The sequence below is a fragment of the Carcharodon carcharias genome, chromosome 6 (genome assembly GCF_017639515.1).
Source record: "Carcharodon carcharias isolate sCarCar2 chromosome 6, sCarCar2.pri, whole genome shotgun sequence".
NCBI lineage: Eukaryota > Metazoa > Chordata > Chondrichthyes > Lamniformes > Lamnidae > Carcharodon > Carcharodon carcharias.
In genome coordinates this window covers 51,842,380-51,861,485 of record NC_054472.1, presented here as the reverse complement: position 1 = coordinate 51,861,485, position 19,106 = coordinate 51,842,380, and the positions used below count along the sequence as shown (strand labels likewise).

Genomic DNA, 19,106 nt, shown 5'->3' with positions numbered 1-19,106 from the left:
CTTACAACAAGTGATCATTCTTATTAAATGAGTGGCCTCTCTGCCTTAAAGCTGCATTCACTTCCAGGAATATTTGCTTAACTATAATTCATCTTGAAATAGAAGAATCTTCTGCTCAACCCAATTTCAGATTTATATTTGTTGTCATAAATGAGTTAAATATTCATTTCATATTTAAATTGCAATCCAGCATGATATCAGCTTTGTGCAATCCAGTCATAATGAGATGAGGAAATCTAATGTGTTGATTCCAATTCCAATAGTTAGTTGATTACTTTGAGCAAAACCAAAGTTGCTTGAAATTTAAACATGAAGTTAACAAGTGGACATAACATAGGCACAGGCTGTCACTTAAATGAAACACTCCCTCAGCATGCATTCAGCTGGCTTCATTTAACAAGCTTGATTTAGAAACATATTCCAAATCACAGTGTAAATATTTTAACAGAGAAAATGAAATCAACAAACTAAAGTTGCTGCAGGACTGCAGGCACCTCCTTTGATAACATTCCCTTAAGTCTCCTGGACATTGAGACAAATTTGTTCATTAAAAAGAAAGATCGTGGAATCGGTGCAGGCCAGGTCCAGCACATGTTGGTTTTGATTCCTGAAACAGCTCAATCTAATGGAATCTCCTTTGTGAATTAAGCAAGATTGTCTTAATTTTCTAATCTATTCTGGACAGCCAAAGCAGCAACTGTATCACCTGAATCAGTCCCCAAATAGACCAACTTAGCAGTTAGAATACCCATTAGGTGGATTCTGGACCAAAATCATCTTTAAGTAGAGGGTATATACACTTTTTTTCTGGTCCCTTAGAACTGAAGTGAATTGAACCAGGACTTACGATAATGTGGGTCCATGTAGCCGTTCCTTGGATCCATAGCAAAAAGTGCCCCACGGTATGGAATGGAAGGCTCAGGTATGTGTGACAAAGATCCATGGATCTCCTTCTTGATTAGAGAAGCTCTATCTTCACTGGAAGTTGACGGTTCTTCACCGATTTTACTCAGGCTTTGCCCACCAGTGTGCGGCTGCATTGCAATTGCGTTTCTTCTCTCTCTGTGATAGGTGCCAGGAATTTCATCCTCTAAAAGAAGGAAGCACATTCCAAATCAGAATCAGCATCAATGCAGATACCACTGTAGACACTGAAGCAAAAACAATTTTTATTGTAATAAAAACAGAAAATGCTGGAAAAACTCAGCAGGTCTGAAAGCATCTGTGGAGCGAGAAACAGAGTTAACTTTCGAGTTTGTATGACTCTTCTTCAGAGCTCTGAAGAGTCATATGGCCGCGAAACATTAACTCTGTTTCTCTCTCCACAGATGCAATCAGGCCTGCTGTGTTTTTCCAGCATTTTCTGTTTTTATTTCATATTTCCAGCATCTGTAATATTTTGCTTTTATCTTACAGGTTTGATTGTTGCTGCTGACCTAGAGTTGTGAAACAACATCAGCATATTTTTAACTTTTTTTTTTCGTTATTATTCCATAGGATGTGCTCATCGCTGGCAAGGCCAGCATTTGTTGCCCGTCCATAAATGCCCTTGAAATGAGTAGTTTGCTCAGCCGCTTCAGAGGGCAGTTAAGAGTCAACCACATTGCTGTGGTCTGGAGTCACATGTAGGCCCACACTGGGTAAAGATGGCAGACATTAGTGAACCAGATGCATTTTTACAACAATAGATGATAGTTTCATGGGCCCATTACCAAGACTAACTTTCAATTTCAGATTCATTAATTGAGTTTATTCCACCAGCAGCCATAGTGGGATTTGGACCAATGTTCCCTGGGCATTAGCCTGGGCCTCTGGATTGCTAGTGACATTACCACTGTGCCACCGTCTCTCCTTAAAATTAATAAAAAATGCCTTGCAGTTACATAGTGCTTTTCACAACCACTGGACACCTCAAAACACTTTATAGCTGAAGAAGTACTTTTTAAAGTATAGTTACTGTTGTAATGTAGGAATTGTGGCAGATAATTTGCACTCAGCAAACTCCCACAAACAGCAATATGATAATGACTAGATAATCTGTTTTTTGTGATGTTGATTGAGGGATAGGTATTAGGCAGAACATTGGGGAGATTCCCCTGCTTCTTTTAGAAATTAGTGCCATTGGATCTTTTACATCCACCTGAGCAGCAGGTGGGGCCTCGGTTTAACATCTCATCTGGAAGATAACACCTCCAACAGTGCAATGCTCCCTCAGTACTGCACTGGGATGGCGGCCTTGATTTTGTGCTCAATCTCTGGAGTAGGACTCGAACCTGAAACCTTCAGAGGCAAGTGTACTACCAACCAAGCCACAGCTGACATTCAACTAGAAAGAGTAAAGAGAACATTTTGTTTATATTTCACTGTACTCGGATCAAGTCGAAATTGAAGCAGTAATTGAGCCAATTCTTTAGCAAATTGTCTCCTTTCTCTCAATACAAAATGAAACTCACTCTTTCAGCAAGAGGTCAGATCACTAATTCAGGTAATTTTCATTAGATTTGAACAGCTCTCTCACCAAATTTAAAATGTGTCACACTGAAGCAAGAACCCTGATATCTCAGCGTAACTGGGATTACAGTGTTTCTGTGCATGCATGTCTGGACACATGTCTGTGCATGCATCTGTTTACAGTTGCGTGTTTGATTGTGTGTGCCAGTGTACATGTGTGTGTGCATGGGTGCCTATGCATGTGTTTGTTTACTTGTGTGCATCTGACTGTGCATGCACACACAATTAACTGTACATATGTGCAAACACCTGGCTGTGCATGTGTGCGCATCTGTACATGCCTCTGTGACTGCCTGTGTGTTCGACTGTGTGAACAAGCGCCTACATGTATCTGCATTTCTGCAGGTCTATGTACCCATGTGTGTGTATGTGCCCTCCACGCACCTGAACAAAATTTAATGAGGCAGGTAGGAAAAGAAATGTTTGAATTACTTAAATTCGCGGTCAAAGCTTGCTCAGAATATCATAAACAGGTTAATGACAACAACTATTAAAGTTAAGGTTGCTTCGCATTGCTACAAGATTCCTTCTCCCGCTCCTGTGCTAGCTATAACTGTGTGGGAGAACATAATAAATGATGATGAAATAATGTTGAACAGTTTCAACTAGTTTGGGTAAAGTGATTTTTACACTGGAAAGTTCCTAACATTTTGTTATATTAACACATCATACTGAAGCATTCTGTCCCAATTTCTGCTTTTTTAAATTAAGTACAATGCACACATTTAATTAAGACACAAAGTTTAGCATCTAGGATTAAGGATACCACTAAAAATGATCATATTGTCATTGTAGATAAGTCAAGTATCCAGACATAATATGAGTGACACTGGCCGAGTACGGAGCACATCTGCTCTACTTGAACACCAACTCATCAGGAACAAGGGTCTTACAATAGATGTTGCCATCTCTTTCAGGTGAAAAAGCAGGGAAGAGGGAGTAGTAGGTGGAAGAGGAGGAGGAGAGGAAATAAAAGGGAGATGGGGCTAAAAAGAGATCTCTTTGATGCTAAAAGCTGTAATGAAGGGGTAACAAGTGGGAGAGGCAAAGCAAAGGGGGAGAGGGAGTTTGATGAGAATCAAAAGTCCAAGCCTACATCAATCCCATTTTCTGCTGCACTAAAACGGTCTTAATAAGGTGCTGGCCTTTTTTTTAAAATCCATTTTCCCTTTTTGGATAGCACTATTTTTGATTAATTAGGCAGTTCTCACCTTCCAAAAATAAGTCACAAAATAATTCCCTGTCCAGAGCCTTGAGGCTTCACTCTCGCATAAACGAAGCTTTACATCCAAATGGCTGACTGAAATAACACTTACTTTGCGTGTAAATGTAACCAGTCAATAACCTTGTGCAGAACTCAAATATCTTTTGCCACAAAAATCTACACCATGCAGTATTTAACAACAGAGCACAGGTGCATCATCCACACTATTCTGTTGAGCCACATTGTCCAACACAGTTAGAAATAAACATTGGCAGGCTGCATCAAACCAACTTTGTGAAAAGACACAAACCATATGGCATGGCAACAAGTGTGATTCTATTGCAGAAATATAAGCTGCTCTTCCAGAAGCATCTGACATCTGACTTAAACATACTATGAACAACTGTTATTCAGAGCTGACGAAAAAACACTATCATAGATTAAGAGGGCATAAGAATTTGGTTAAAAAAAAGACAAGTTACTTAAAATCTCTAAAATTTCAACATGGATTAGCAATTTGCTGAACATCAGTAGTCAAGTAACATAAAAAACACCTTCAAAAATCAAACTTGAAGGAGAAAATATATATATATTCCTAGAACTTACACGTCTAAGGGGGGGTATACTTTTGCCGCAAGCTCCTTTGAATTTCACAAAATAAAACAACGGCATTGGTTTGCAACTGTCCTGCACAGGTACAGACCAGCTAGGTGCTGGAGACACAGACTAGAAGCTTCAACATTGCTAACAACTCAGTGCATAAAAACCTGCAGCTCACTAGCTCCAAGCAAGTCACTGTCTCATTTGAAAATATCCGGCCATGAGGGCAATCCTCTGTAATCTCTCTCACATATAAAGCCTCTCCCATTAGAGTAATTCAGGAAAAAAACTGATTGGTGCCATGCAAAGTTTAACCAGCTCATTAGTATTCTACCGGTGTGCCTCCTAGTGAACTTATTCTCTATTTAAACAGCTCTCTGGCGCTCAGGGGTCAGGTGGGTAATCATTAAATCAAACTAGTGTCACACCATCACAATCAGCCTAACAGAAAGAAGGTTTATTATTTTAGTTTTTGCAGAATAATGGTTTTACAAAATGGTCCCCAAGACAGGGTCAACAGCAGATTCAATTACAAGACAAACTCAACAAGAGTCTTGCGATAAACCAAGTGCTCTGTATTGACTTTAGTATGGACTGCACTTCACACTCTGCCAGAAGCAGACTCCCATATATTGCATATGCAAAGATCAAGGAAGAGCAGCCTTTGCTCTGCCAGGATTTGTGTCTGCACATAGGCTGTTCATTCACCTTTTTTTCCTCTTTCCAATGGTTGCTCAGTTCAATTCACCCCACACAAAGCCTGAAGACCAAACCTCTATGCACCAACTGAAACATGTTCAAAACTGGGCCTTCTATTGTGATTGAATTTCTTAACGTCTTTTCAAATAGTGGAGAATGCCTTGAGGCTAAAGGAAGAAACAGGCTAATGGTGAATTGGGAGTACTGAGCAAATTTCAGAGCCCTTTCCTCCTTGCTTTTGAGGTTGAAAGCAAACCCTAGCCTTTCAAGTTTCAAAGTCCTTTTTCCCCCTGCAGTGTCACAGAAGGATTTGAGAAAAAGTAATTGTGCTCACAGCCTCCCTGATCAGAGCTTACGTTCTATTTCTGGTATTTCACTGTTCGTCTCCCAATAATAGTGCATGTTTCTCAATGCCTTATCCATCCTGCACTGTCCAATTACTAATTAAATGAACAATTGTTGCTCTAAATGCCTTTTATGTGTTTGGAGTGTAGGTTTGCATTCGCAAAAAAATCTATTCATGAGCCAATTTTGAAAAGCAAATACAAGAAAATGTATTGAGCTCAATGATCAAATAATTTCCCAGAAGTGCTTATGTTTGTTTCTGTGAAACTTCTAAAACTTACGAAAGGCAACAAAACAGGTGAATTGGGCACAGATACTACACATAGCACAAGCATCTCAGGATCCTGGCTTCACTGAAAAGATCTTCATACTTACATCCGGATATAACAGGTATAATAAGGAATCATTCAGTTTAAGGAACAGGTCAAAGACATATGCAAGGAGGATTTTACCATATTTGACAGATATGAGTTTCTTGTTTTTGGGGGAATAATGAAAATGTTTTTGGCTCAGAGGCTGTATTACAGTATGGAAGTGGACCATTAATAAAAGTCGTAGTAAATGCAGAAATAGTTTTCAGTTCCAAAATCCCAAACAGCAACTAGAGCTTCAAGGTTTCATCACAGCACTAAAAATGTAAGGTATAACCTTAAAGGCAGTTAAAAGACTAGAGTTGGCTAAAACGATCATCATAAACAATTCATTAACAAGGGGATTATCACTAGAAGAATGAAAGGGAAAATTAGAAGATTTTTTCCCCACACAATAATTTATTATTCCATGAAATGCTTTACCACAAGTGGCTCTCAGAGTAAAGACTATGCCGTATAAAAAGCAACTAGATACATATTTAAACAGGGAATAACAAAAAATACAGATGTGACAAACAAGAAATATTTATTCTCTGTCCCTTCAAATCAGGGACATGTACCATAGAACTGTTTCATATTTGTCACAACAGAGAAATGATATTGGAGTAGGTAGTTGCAGTTGAAGGGTATAGGTACAAGCATGTGCTCTGGGTTTTAGTTCTACAATTTGTTTAAAAACAGTTAGATTATGTCATTTAAAAATTAATTTATTATACTGCTTAGAATTAAACCATATACACATGGGACATTTTCAGCCAAAGAGGACCACTGCCACACTTTGGGGCAGGGTGGCAGAAACAAACTCTACTTTTCATTTCTGTTTGTTACCTGGCCAATAAACATATTCCTGGTTTATAAAAATGTAATGTGAAAATACAAAATATTAAAACATTATCAGGCAAGATTCCAGCGGTCATTTCCAATTTTGTTTTGAAATATCGCACTCAATTTGCAAACAAGTGATTGGAGCAGGTCTCTAGAAATATTTTCTCAAAAAATTATTTAGCTGTTTTTGACTGTGATTCTAAAAAAAATACTTTGCCTAGCCTCAAAAATGCCTTGATGAACTTTTTTGTTCAAGATCAGATTTAACCAAATTAAATGATAACAATATATAACAATTATAATAATAACTGTTCCCAATGATATTTCCTTTTACTACAAAGTTATTGCAACATACAAAGAATACGCAGCCCGAACACGGAGTAGGATAACTTCAATCAGAAAGATGAGGACCACCTGTCTAAGAGCACACTCTTTTCTATATGTAGTCTCTAGATACCATGAATAATTTTATTAGATCAATACCTCTGTGGGAAGATAGAGAACCTGTCTGCATTGGTGACTAGGCAAAGGCTAACCTAACAAAAATAAAAATACCTAGAAAAACTCAGCAGGTCTGGCAGCATCTGCAGAGAGGAACACAGTTAATGTTTCAAGTCCATATAACTCTTCAACAGAACTAAGGAAAAATAGAAAAGAGGTGAAATATAAGCTGGTTTGGGGGGGGGGGCATGGGTGGTGGGACAGGTAGAGCTGGATAGAGGGCCAGTGCCACTCTTTGGGGCAGGGTGGCAGAAACAAACTCTACTTTTCATTTCTGTTTGTTACCTGGCCAATAAATGTATTCCTGGTTTATAAAAATGTAATGTGAAAATACAAAATATTAAAACATTATCAGGCAAAATTTCAATGGTCATTTCCAATTTTGTACTATACCTGTCCCACCGCACCCCCTTAAACCAGCTAATATTTCACCTCTTTTCTATTTTTCCATAGTTCTGTTGAAGAGTTGTAAGGACTCGAAACGTTAACTGTGTTCCTCTCCGCAGATGTTGTCAGACCTGACGAGTTTTTCCAGGTATTTTTATTTGTATTTTCGTTTTGGATTTCCAGCATCCGCAGTTTTTTGCTTTTAACTAAGGGCTAACATAACCTTGGTTGGTGATTGTATCAGGGCTAATCAATTTGCTCCTTTGCAAATGTGTTGGAAAAGAAAGGTTATCACATTAGACACTGGTCAATGCAAAGTAAATTTGTTCCTGTGGAACCAGTTTAAAGTTCCAAGTTAGAGCTGGAGACCTCATTTTCTTAAGATACACCCGCCCATTCATTAATTAGAGTTCTTTGACTCAGCTCATTTTAAAGCATCAAAAATCAGCTGACAGAAGGTATTAAACCCTCTTTAGGCCTGGCTTGTCTATAATATTCTACACAACAACATTCACCCGTGAAACATCATAATACTCAGTGTGCCAGCAGAGTGGTGGAGTGGTCTTGTCTGTTGTGAGGAACAGACATTCTAAGTGGAGTGTGAATAGTCTTATGATGTTATGTATCCAGACTTCAAGAAGGCCTTTGACAAAAGACTTCAAACTGGTGGGAGTTCAAGATAAAACTTGAATTTGGACAGTAAATTGGCTAGGAAGGAAACAGCAAGCACTCATTACAGTGACATCAGGCAGTGATGGTGGTGGGGAGGAAGCAGAGTACTGGGTGAAGTGCTCCAGGGATTGATATTTGTCAGAGCCCCTGCTATTTCTAATAAGCATCAACGAGTTGGCTTCAGAAACTAAACACAAACTGGTCAAATTAACAGATGGAATTAAACTGAGGGGAGGAGCAATTGAATCTAACAGCATGGCCAAGAATGTACCCAATGAGCTGGATAGGATCTGTAAGTGGCAGAACAGTGGGAGGTAACATTCAGTGCGAATAAGTGGGTAGTACAATACTTTGGAAGAAAATATAGGCAATATAAGTAACTGCAACACATGAGTCAACATAGCTAAGAGGAAATTCAAGGAGATATAGGGGTATTAGCAAATTCAGTATTTAAGATACACACTGATCACAGCAAGAAAATTAAATGCTCAGCTACATTGCTAAAGCAGTATGTTAAGCAATGTCATTTTAAAACTGTACAGTGCTCCAGTTAGGCAATACCTTGAGTACTGTGTCCACTTTCAGTGAATTAGACACCAAAAAGACACTCAAAGCCCAGATGTGATGCAGATAAAAAGCTCAAAGCTGATTCCTATAGTGCGTGAACTGAGGTTTGAACAAAGTCCAAAGAAACTTGGATTCTTCACTTCAAAATCAAATGTGCAGGAACAGTGATTTTGGTTTACCAATTCTGGAGCCTGGATTAGCACCCAATAATTTAGCAGTCATTTCGCCTCTGGATCCTGAGTTTGAATTCAGCCCCAAATGATGGGATGAATGCCTCCATTCCCTGCTGGCTGTAAAAGTCCTACATTGAACTGTTCATGCAGTGTTAATCCAGTACCCAGTGTATAAGGGCCCAAAATACCAAAGTCATAATTCTGAACAAACTGGCAGGGATCTATAGGATAGCTGGCGTGGGAAATGGAACCAAAATTGCTTTGATGCAAAGGGTGGTTGTGATATGAATTAAACATTTCTAATTTTAGTTAGCTACTCTCCCCTTAAATCCAGTCACTGTACATAAGTAGCTTAAAAGATACAAATGCAGTTTAGATTGCTGGGCCCAGTTTATCTTATACGTTTATTGCAATGTCGGTTCAAACTGGGTGGCAAACTGTACTTGAAGGGAGTGGCCAAGCTACTTTGAACAAACACTGTGACATGTTCAGTTAAATGCATGACAGCTAATTATTTTGAATCTGTCAGTTATGAAAAAAAAACACACAACTAGTGTAAAGGTATTTAAATTGAACATCTCGGAGTTAGGATATCAAAAGGTAAGCAAATTGATTGGAAACTCTGTAGAAAAGGATAAGGCAGACCAGCCAACTGTAGTCAGAAAATAGTGCAAAGGAAAAGTAGGTATCTTTATAGAAGTTATCTATAAATACAAAGGCTTAGTATTAGATTGAACAAAATATATAAGAAAAGTCTCAAAGGGTTAAATAAAAATGTTCTACTGTAAATATGCCAGATCAATTTTAAATAAGTAAGCTAGCATGAAGGTAGCCTTGTGGCTGAGTGCAGCTCAAGGCAGAGTGAGTGCTTGGGAATCTGGTAACAGGAAAGTTTAAGGGTTAATTTTAAGGCTAAGCTCTTTCTAAAATATAATCACGTTTGCATTTAGCATTTAACGACAACTTTCCATTAAAGTTAAGTTTATTTCAGCTTTAATCAGGGATAAACAGCTCCCTTGCCAGAGAGGCAACTACAGTTAGTTAATTAGGTAGCTAGTTCAAACTGGTTTCTCTCAGCAGCAATGCCTGACTCAGCTCTAAAATTTCAGCTGGTATATAAATACAGGTGGTCGTGCTGAGTGCACAAAGTAACCAAGCACAGATAGCAGCTTGTGACCGAGGGCAGCTCAAGATAGAATATAAGCTTGGGAATTTGGTTGTTGAGGGAGATGGTGCTGTTCTGAGCTTTTACAAAAAAAGGAGTGGTCTGAGAGAGGGAGCCGGAGACCAGCAAAGGAACATGAGAGCTGATGCCCGGAAGCATTAATTAGGTGAGCAGGTACATGAGTGATTGGTGAGTTTTAAATTTTTTTTCTCTATAAACAGGGGCAGTTGTTTAAATTAGCATCGGGGAGATATAAGTGTTGCCTTAAATTTACAGCTTAACTCGTTAAACCACTTACTATAATGACAGATAATTGTTCAGTGATATTTCCAAGCCTAATTTGATAGATAAAATACAGTAAAGGTGGCAGGGCAGGTGATGTGTAGCAGCTGTAGCATGTGGAATTTAGTGGGCACCTGTGTGATCCACAGCAACTACACCTGCAATAAGTGTCTGCAGCTTGAGGAACTTTGGCTCAGCGTTGATGAATTGGAGTCTGAGCTTTGGACACTATGATGCATCAGAGAAGGAGAAAGTTACCTGGAATGGTGTTTCAGAAAGCAGTCATACCCCTTAGGCTAGATACTTTGAATTTAGACTGTGGTCAGGGACAGGAGGATATGACTGCATGTGAGGCAGGTATGGGATCCAGAAGGTAGCACTGGAGGAGCCTCAGCCCTTGCAATTGTCCAACAGGTTCAAGGCTCTTGTAGCTTCTGTGGATGAGAGCAGAGACTGCAGAGAGAAGGAGCAAGCTGACCACAGCATCATGGGGTAGGGACCATTCAAGTGGAAGGAGTTAAAAGGAACGTAGCTGTACTGGAGGATAGTATAGTTAACAGATCGATTCGGTTCTCCACAGCCAAGAGAGTGAGTTCTGGATGCTGTGTTGCCTGCCTAGTACCATGGTTAAAGGCATCTCTGAGGGCTAGAAGGAACCTGGAGTGGGCGAGGAAGGGTCCAGTTGTGGTCCATGTGGGTACCAATGAGATAGGTAGGACAAAGAAAGATGTTCTACCAAGGGAATATGAGCAGTTCAGAGCTAAATTAGAAAGCAGAATCACAAAGGTAATAATCTCTGGATTACTACCTGAGACACAAGCAAATTGGCATAAGGTAAATAAGATAAGAGAGTTGAATGCATAACTCAAAGATTTATGTGGAAGAAATGGGTTTTGGTTCGTGGAGCACTGGGGAATGAGGGAGCTGTACTACTGGGATAGCCTTCAATTGAACCAGTCTGGGACCAGTGTCCTGGTGAATCATACAATGTAGGCTGTAGAGAGGGCATTAAACTAAATTGTGGGGTGAGGGAATCACATGAGGAGAGATTTGGCAAGTTAAAGAGGAAAGAGAAGATAATAGTGCAAGATAATGATAAAGGCTAATAACCAGAGTGTGACAGGACGGGACAAAATGTACAGACATAAGAATATGCTAGCAAATGAGGTCAGAGTAGGCAAAAACAGTAAGACAACTAAATTAAAGGCTCTTTATCTTGATGCTCACAACATTCACAACAAGACGGACGAATTGATAGCACAAATAGAGATAAATGAGAATGGCATGATAGCTATTACAGAGACGTGGTTGCAAGGCGACCAAGGCTGGGAACTGAATGTTCAAGGATTATGACATTTCAGAAGGACAGAAAGAAAGGAAAAGGAGATGGGGTAATTAACAAAGGATGAGGTCAGTACAATCATGAGAAATGATCTTGGTTCAAAAGAACAATACGTAGAATCAGCTTGGGTGAAGATAAGAAATAGTGAAGGAAATAAGTCATTGGTGGGAGTGGTTTATTGACCCCCTTACAGTAACTACTGTTATAAAACCATGTTTTCTATTGAAAATCACTATTTATTGAGAGGGCTGTAACCCCAGGATAAGTTTAAAAAGACTACAACAGCGTTTTACGTGACCAAAACAGCGTTTCTTAAGATGGCCGAATATTTAGATAGCTTTGTAATTTGCAAAGTGAAGTTATCTGAAAGGAACCATGCTGTCCAGAAGTAATCCACCAGTGACAATCAGCTTAAATAAGTATAAATGACTCATCTCCTGAACTACTCACAACATTCAGATCTAACCTGTGTATTCAGGTGGGTGTGGGCCCTTGGCTGAGAAGGTGATTCCATTGGTTATGTAATCTAATCACTTTAAACAATGGGCCTGGAATAAAAGTTCCCCAGCTTGTTGTGACCAAAATTTGTGACTGGTCAGTTTGTGAATGAAGTTCATGTGATAGAAAGCTAACCCTTAGTGCCTATAGAAACTGCTTCTCCAGAGAGACAGGAACAGAAAGACCACATGTGGGTAACAGCAAGGAGAGAACTCGTAGTCTCTCTCTCTCTAGCCATCCTGCAAGTGCGTGCCCTGCCTATATTTGACTAAGCAAACACCTCAGGCAGCGTCTTCAATGTAAACCAAACTGCCGCTGACTTCAGAGAAAAAGACCGAGATCTTCTGTAAAGTTTTTGACGAGAATTGACGCAGAATCCGGAAAATCACGAAACAGGGCTTGAAACCATCCAACGCATCAATCTGCAACAACCCATATAATTTACACTCTTTTGGACACTCAAGACAATTCAACCCACCCTCCCTCCTTGCAACTTTCCTGGTGTGTGTGTGTGTGAATCTCATGCATGCATGTGGGAGTGTGAGGTGGAGCATTTTTTTCAAAATTATTTTTATTTATTGGGCATTCAGGACAATAAACATTATTTCCTTTTCTTTTAAAACTTCAAGAAAACCAGTGTGTGTGTGTGTCTTTTACAGTCACAATTAAACAGTTGAATACTTACTAAATTGGCAAGAAAATTGTTTAAAAACACCTATTGTGGTCAGCCGAGAGGTGGAAAGAGAGATGAGTCATTCTACCAGTCCTCACTTGGCCATAACACTACAGAGTAGGGCAGGGGATACATTAAGAAATAATGGGTATTGCAAGAAAGATACAGCAATAATCATAGATGATGTTAATCTTCAAATTGATTGCACAAATTAAATTGGCAAAGATAGCCTGGGGGACGAATTCATAGAATGCACTTGGGACATTTTCTTAAAACTATATGTTCTGGAACCTACCAGGCTATTTTGGACCTCGTAATGTTAATGAGACAGGATTAATTCAAGATCTCAGAGGAAAGAATCCTCTAGGCAAGAGTTTTTAAAAATTCATTCATGGGATGTGGACATTGCTGGCTAGGCCAGCATTCATTGCCCATCCCGAATTGCCCTTGACAAGGTGGTGGTGAGCTGCCTTCTTGAATCCCTGCAGTCATATGGCGTAGGTATACCCACAATGCTGTTAATGTAACATTAGTGATCATAACATGATAGAATTTCATATTCAGTTCGAGTGTGAGAAATGGGGTCCATGACTAGTGTCTTGAAATTAAACAAATTAACTAAATTAAATAAATAAATAAGGGTATGAAGACAGAGTTGGTTAATGTGGACTGGGTAAATAGGTTAAAAGTTAAGATGGTAGAAAAGCAGTGGAAGACATTTAAGGAAATATTTCATAATTATCAACAAAGATATATTCCATTGAGGAAGAAAGACTACCAGAAGGATGTACCATCCATGGCTAACTAAGCAAGTTAAGGATGGTATCAAACTGAAAGAAAATATATCCAATGCTGTGAAGATTAGTGGTAGGGCAAAAGATTAGGAAGGTTTTAGAAACCAGCAAAGAATGACCAATTTCTCCCTTTTTTTTTAGTCATTAGTTTGACAGAAAACTAGCAAGAAATATAAAAACAGACAGCAAAAGCTTCTACAAGTATGTAGCTAAAATGAATACTAGTCCCTTAGAGGGTGAGACTGGGAATTAATAATGGGAAACGAAGAATTGACAAAGGTTTTGAACAAATATTTTGCATCCTTCTTCACAGGAGACACAAAGGCATCCCAAGAATGGTAGAATATTGAGAGGCAAAAGCGAAGGAGGAATTTAAAACTATCAGAATCACTAGACAAAAAGTAATGGGAAAACTAATGGGACTTAAGGCTGATAAGTCCCCTGGACCTGGTGGCCTACATCCTAGGGTTTTAAAAGAAGTGGCTGCAGAGATAGTGGAAGCATTGGTTATAATCTTCCAAACTTCCCTAGATTCTAGAAAGATCCCAGCAGATTGGAAAATTGCAAACATAACACCTCTATTCAGGAAAGGAGGGAGAGAGAAAGCAAGAAACTATCGGCCAGCTATTGGGAAAGTGCTAGAATCCATTATTAAGGAGTTACTATCAGGACACTTAGAATATCATAATACAATCAGGCAGAGACAGCATGGTTTTGTGAAAAAGAAATCATGTTTGACAAACTTATTAGAGTTCCTCGAGGATATAATAAGCAGGGTGGGTAAAGGGGAACCAGTAGACATAGGCCTGAATTTTCACAGCAGTGGATGGGAGGGGCGGGGCGGCCCCAATTCTGGAAGTCCCACCACCGATCTCAGCACCCGTCATTTTCCGGGTGGGGGGGGGGGAGGGTAGTAATTGGGCGGATTGTAGTTTCCACATTCATGGTTCACGTCAAACAGGTACAAATTCCGTTAGTGGGATGTCCAAAACATGACTTGTGGGTTTTAAGCTTTTCAGGAGAGGATATAAACTTAGCGGAGTTCTTTGGAGAGGTACGTTGCCCTTTTGGAGAGATAAGGAACCCTCTTTTTGGATAGGTCCAAGGATACCTCTGGGAGAGGTCAAGTGCCCTTTGGGATTGTTAAAATCAGATATGAGAGATTTTGCATGCGAAAAAAAATCGCCCAGTTTCCTTTATTGCCCCCTAAATCACCAATAGATATCATGTTAGAATTAAATCCTTTCGTTAGGGGGTTCATTTCCAAATTGTATTCTCTAATTTTTTCACTATGCTGCCCTTCGTTTTCTACCTTAAAAACTCTTTGGGAGCAAGATTTTGATTCAGACTTATCAAAAGATAACTGGTAGTCTATGATCTCTCGTGTACATTCCTCATCTGTATGTGCAAAACATGAATTGCTACAATATAAAAAATTATGTCGTATCCATCTATCCAAGGTGAAATTATCTAAGATTTATCAAAGTTTTAATCCAACCTGGGATAAATGTCAAACTGCCCCAGCCCCTCTAATTCATATGCACCAGTCGTGTCCTAAATTGGCTCTGTTTTGGACAAAAATTTCTAGATCACCCTCACATATTTTCAAATACAATACTGAATCCTCTCTTATTGCAACACTCTTTGGAGTGGAACCAAATGGCACCCTCTTACAAAAATTCAGGCTGATGCACTTGCCTTTTCAACATTATTGGCGAGAGATATTATTCTATTAAATTGGAAACAGTCTGCCCTGCCTTCTTTCACTAATTGGATATGTGATCTCATACAGAATCTTAAACTTGAGAAAATAAAGTATACAATAAAATAAAGTACACTATAAGAGGCTCCGCTAATGGATTTTATGTAGCTTGGCAACTTTTCTTAGCTTACTTGGAGGAACTACAGCTCTCTACTTTCATATAACTGACCCTAGGTGAAACTATATCTGACCTATGATTGTTGTTGATTTTCTTATTTATCTTTTGGGGGTTGGGGAAGGTTTCTTTTCCTCTTTCCTTTTTCTTCTTCTTCCTCCTTCTCTTTTCCTTTCTTTCTCTTCTAAATGTAAGTGTATTGAATTATTGCTGTACTGTAAGCTTTTTTTGTATGGCTACTTATCATGGCTGTTAACTTTTAAAAAATAAGAATTAATTTTTAAAAATCAGATATGAAAAGTGCTTAAGAAGTGGATAAACTCATTAGAACTGTCAAGCTTTCAAGGCATTTAAATCTCCACACCCCTTTAAGCCGGAGAGCTATCGTTATCGGATTTCTGCTGCACAACTGATTTTACAACCTATCATCAAAGTGAGGTGCCTGTCAGTTCAGTTTGTTTGATAGCTCCAAATGGTTATAAAGTCTTTGATATGGGGCTACGAATACAAATACTTGTTTTTATAAGGATTAATTACTTGAAGAATTTAAATGTAGTTAATGGGTTTTTAATCAATGAGAGTATTTTTCTAAATACTGAAGTCGTCAGTAGACACTTAAGACTTTGGCAGTACAGAGCTTAGATTACTGCTGAAAAAAAGAGACACAGGGCTGTAGCTTCCTTGAAGTGGCAATCAGCGTTGGATTGCCACTCCGTGCCCACTTACCTATGCCAAATTCCTTTTGTGCCTATCTCGCTCAACCTTCCAACTGAGGCTGGGTGAGATCCAGGCAGCGCAGCTGTCTCCAAAGCCCAGCACCGTCGAATTGAAGAAGGACTTGCCCCCTTTTTTACGACACTAGCTGCCATAAAGCAGGTCAGTTTAAAAGTCCCATTGAAATTGACTGGCCAGGGAGAAGATAAGTGCCTAACGGAAGTGAAAAGGATTTGAGGGGTGGGAGCTGTTTGGAGGTCAGGTAGGGATGGGGGAAGGGGTTTGAACATCTCGGGGTGGGGGGTGGGGGCGGGGAAGGTTCTGGGGTCAGACATTGGGAGTGTGCAGTGAGCCAGACATTCAGGGGTGGGAGGGGGGCCAGACATTCATGGGGTTGGCGGCGTTCGGATAATCCAGTGTGCTGGGGGGAGGAGTCAGACATCCGGAAGGGGGGTGGTTTGGGGGACGTCGGGTGTCCGAGGTTCTGAGTACGGGGGTGGTTCCGAGGACAGGGGTGGTTCCGAGGTCGGCAGGGGTGGGGGGTTCAGAGGCCAGGGGTTCCGAGGTCGCTGGGTGGGGGGGGGGGAGGCAGGGGAAGTCCCATGGGGTCGATCTTGGCCTTTACATTAGTTACCCAGAAGTTAGAAGAGGTTTTAATTCTTCTAACTTTTTCTGGGTAACTATTGGTAATTCCCTGACAGAACCATCTGAAGGTTGCAATTTAAATCGCATTTTCGGATGGTTCCCAGTGCAGCGCAATTGTCCAGAGGAGGTGTGCACTTCTGGGCAATTGCCATGGAAACCATTACCTCGGAATTTGCCAGAGGGATTCCCCTTTGAGGTACCCCCAAATCCGACACTGGGGAGTGCAGAAGTTATGGGACATAGTGTCAAAGCTTCTCGTCTTGCACTCATCAGCTTGCAAGAAATTAGCAACAATAACGGGGAAACAACAATTTATACTGCATGATTGGAGAGCGTTGATTGGTTGGCAAGTGGACTCTGGCGGAGAGGATGCCATGGAGAATGCAACATGGAACAGTTAACTGCCCAGCTTTGTTCAAATTCAAGCCGGACACATTGACACTGATTGGTCAAGGCATTGCCCTGGGGAATGAACCAGGGAATGACTATTCTCTAAGCTTTTGTTTAGTTGAAAAAGGCGCAAAATGTGGACATGCCCCTTCTGTTTGCAAAGGACTGGACCATGTGTGCCAATATATGTGGCTTCTAACATATATAAGTGAGCCATACTGTGAGCCCGAATGACAATTTTAAATTGGTTTTCAGTGTAATTCTGAGCACAATCAGGATTGTTTATCAGGTGTTGTCCAAGTGTGGAATCACATCTTATGTTGGACACTATGATTTGTGTTTTGCAAGCATGGCTTGGTTGGATATGGTCAGTACAAAAGGCTGCAGGGTGGAAGAGCAAACTGATCATGGCACTTGGGGCAGGGAGCTATTCAAGTGTGGAGAGTAAATAGAAATGTAGTGTGGGTAGAGGACAGTATAGTTGAGGGGATGGACACAGTTTTGCACAGTCCAGATGACTGTGTTGCATGCCTGGTACCAAGGTTCAGGACATCTGCTCTGGGTTGGAGAAGAACTTGCAGTACAAGGGGAGGATCCAGTTGTCATGATCCACGTAGGTACCAATGACCTAAATAGGACTACAAAAAAGTTTCTGCTTAGGGATTATGAGCAGCTAGGGGCTAAATTAAAACAACAGAACTACAATAAACTCAAAATAACTACTTGAGCCACAAGCAAATTGGCATGCGTAAATAAGATTAGAGAGTTGAATGCATGGCTCAAAAGGCCAGTGTGGGAGAAATGGCTTTCAACTCATGGAGCACTGGCAAAAGCGGATGCTGCACTGTTGAGGCCATCTTCACCTGAACTGTGCTGGGATCTGTATTCTGGCAAATTATATAACTAGGACGGTAAAGAAGGCTTTAAATTGAATAGTGACGGGTGGGGGAGGATCACATGAGGGAAGATGTGATAAATTAAAGAGAAAGGACAAGACAATAGAGTAGGATAGCAATATGGGTAATGATAACCATAGTGTGACAGGCAAGGACAGGGTGTATACACTTGAGTACACCAGAGTCTGCAATAATAATAAAAAGACAGAATTAAAAGCTCTGTATCTGAATGCACACAGCATTTGTAACAAAATGGATGAATCAATAACACAAATAGAAATAAATATATATGATTTGACAGCCATTTCAGAGACACGTTTGCAAGATGACAAAGCTGGAACCTAAATATTCAAGGGGATTTGATATTTTGGAAACTAGGTAACTGTGGTGGGGTACCTCTGTTAATTAAGGATAACATTGGTACAATAGAGAGGGATGACCTTAGTTCAGATGATCAAAGTGTAGAATCGGTTTGGGTAGAGGTAAGAAATAACAATGGTAGGAAGTCACAAGAAAAACAGTGATTGACATTTAAGGAGATATACTGTAACACCCAGCAAAGATATATTCCATTGAGAAAGGATACACAATCTGTGGCTAATTAAGAAAGTTAAGGATCAAATCAAATTGAAAGAAAAAGTGTACATTACTATGAAGATTAGTGGTAGGTCAGAAGATTGGACAGATTTTAGAAAGCAGCAAAGAATGACTCAAAAGACAAGAAAAAATATAGTATGAGAGAAAGCTCGCTATAAATATAAAAACAGACAGTAAGAACTTCTACAAGTATTTAAAAAGGAAAAGTGTAACCAAAATGACCGTTGGTCCTTTAGAGGGCGAGACTGTGGAATTAACAATTGGACACAAGGAAATAGCAGAAGAGATGAATAAGTATTTTGTGTCTGTGTTCACGGTAAGACACAAAAAAAATCCCAAGAATAATTGAAAGTTAAGAGGTGAAAGGAAAGGGGGGAC

General features: G+C 39.8%; 1 protein-coding gene across 1 annotated transcript in view; it reads right to left on the bottom strand.

The window, feature by feature from the left end:
- The window catches only part of gli3 (GLI family zinc finger 3), a 365,141-nt gene that overhangs the window by 263,081 nt on the left and 82,954 nt on the right, over positions 1 to 19,106 (bottom strand). The window contains exon 2 of the mRNA XM_041190490.1: positions 848 to 1,090. Coding sequence (XP_041046424.1) covers positions 848 to 1,090 — 243 coding nt within the window. The remainder of the gene's footprint in view (positions 1 to 847; positions 1,091 to 19,106) is intronic.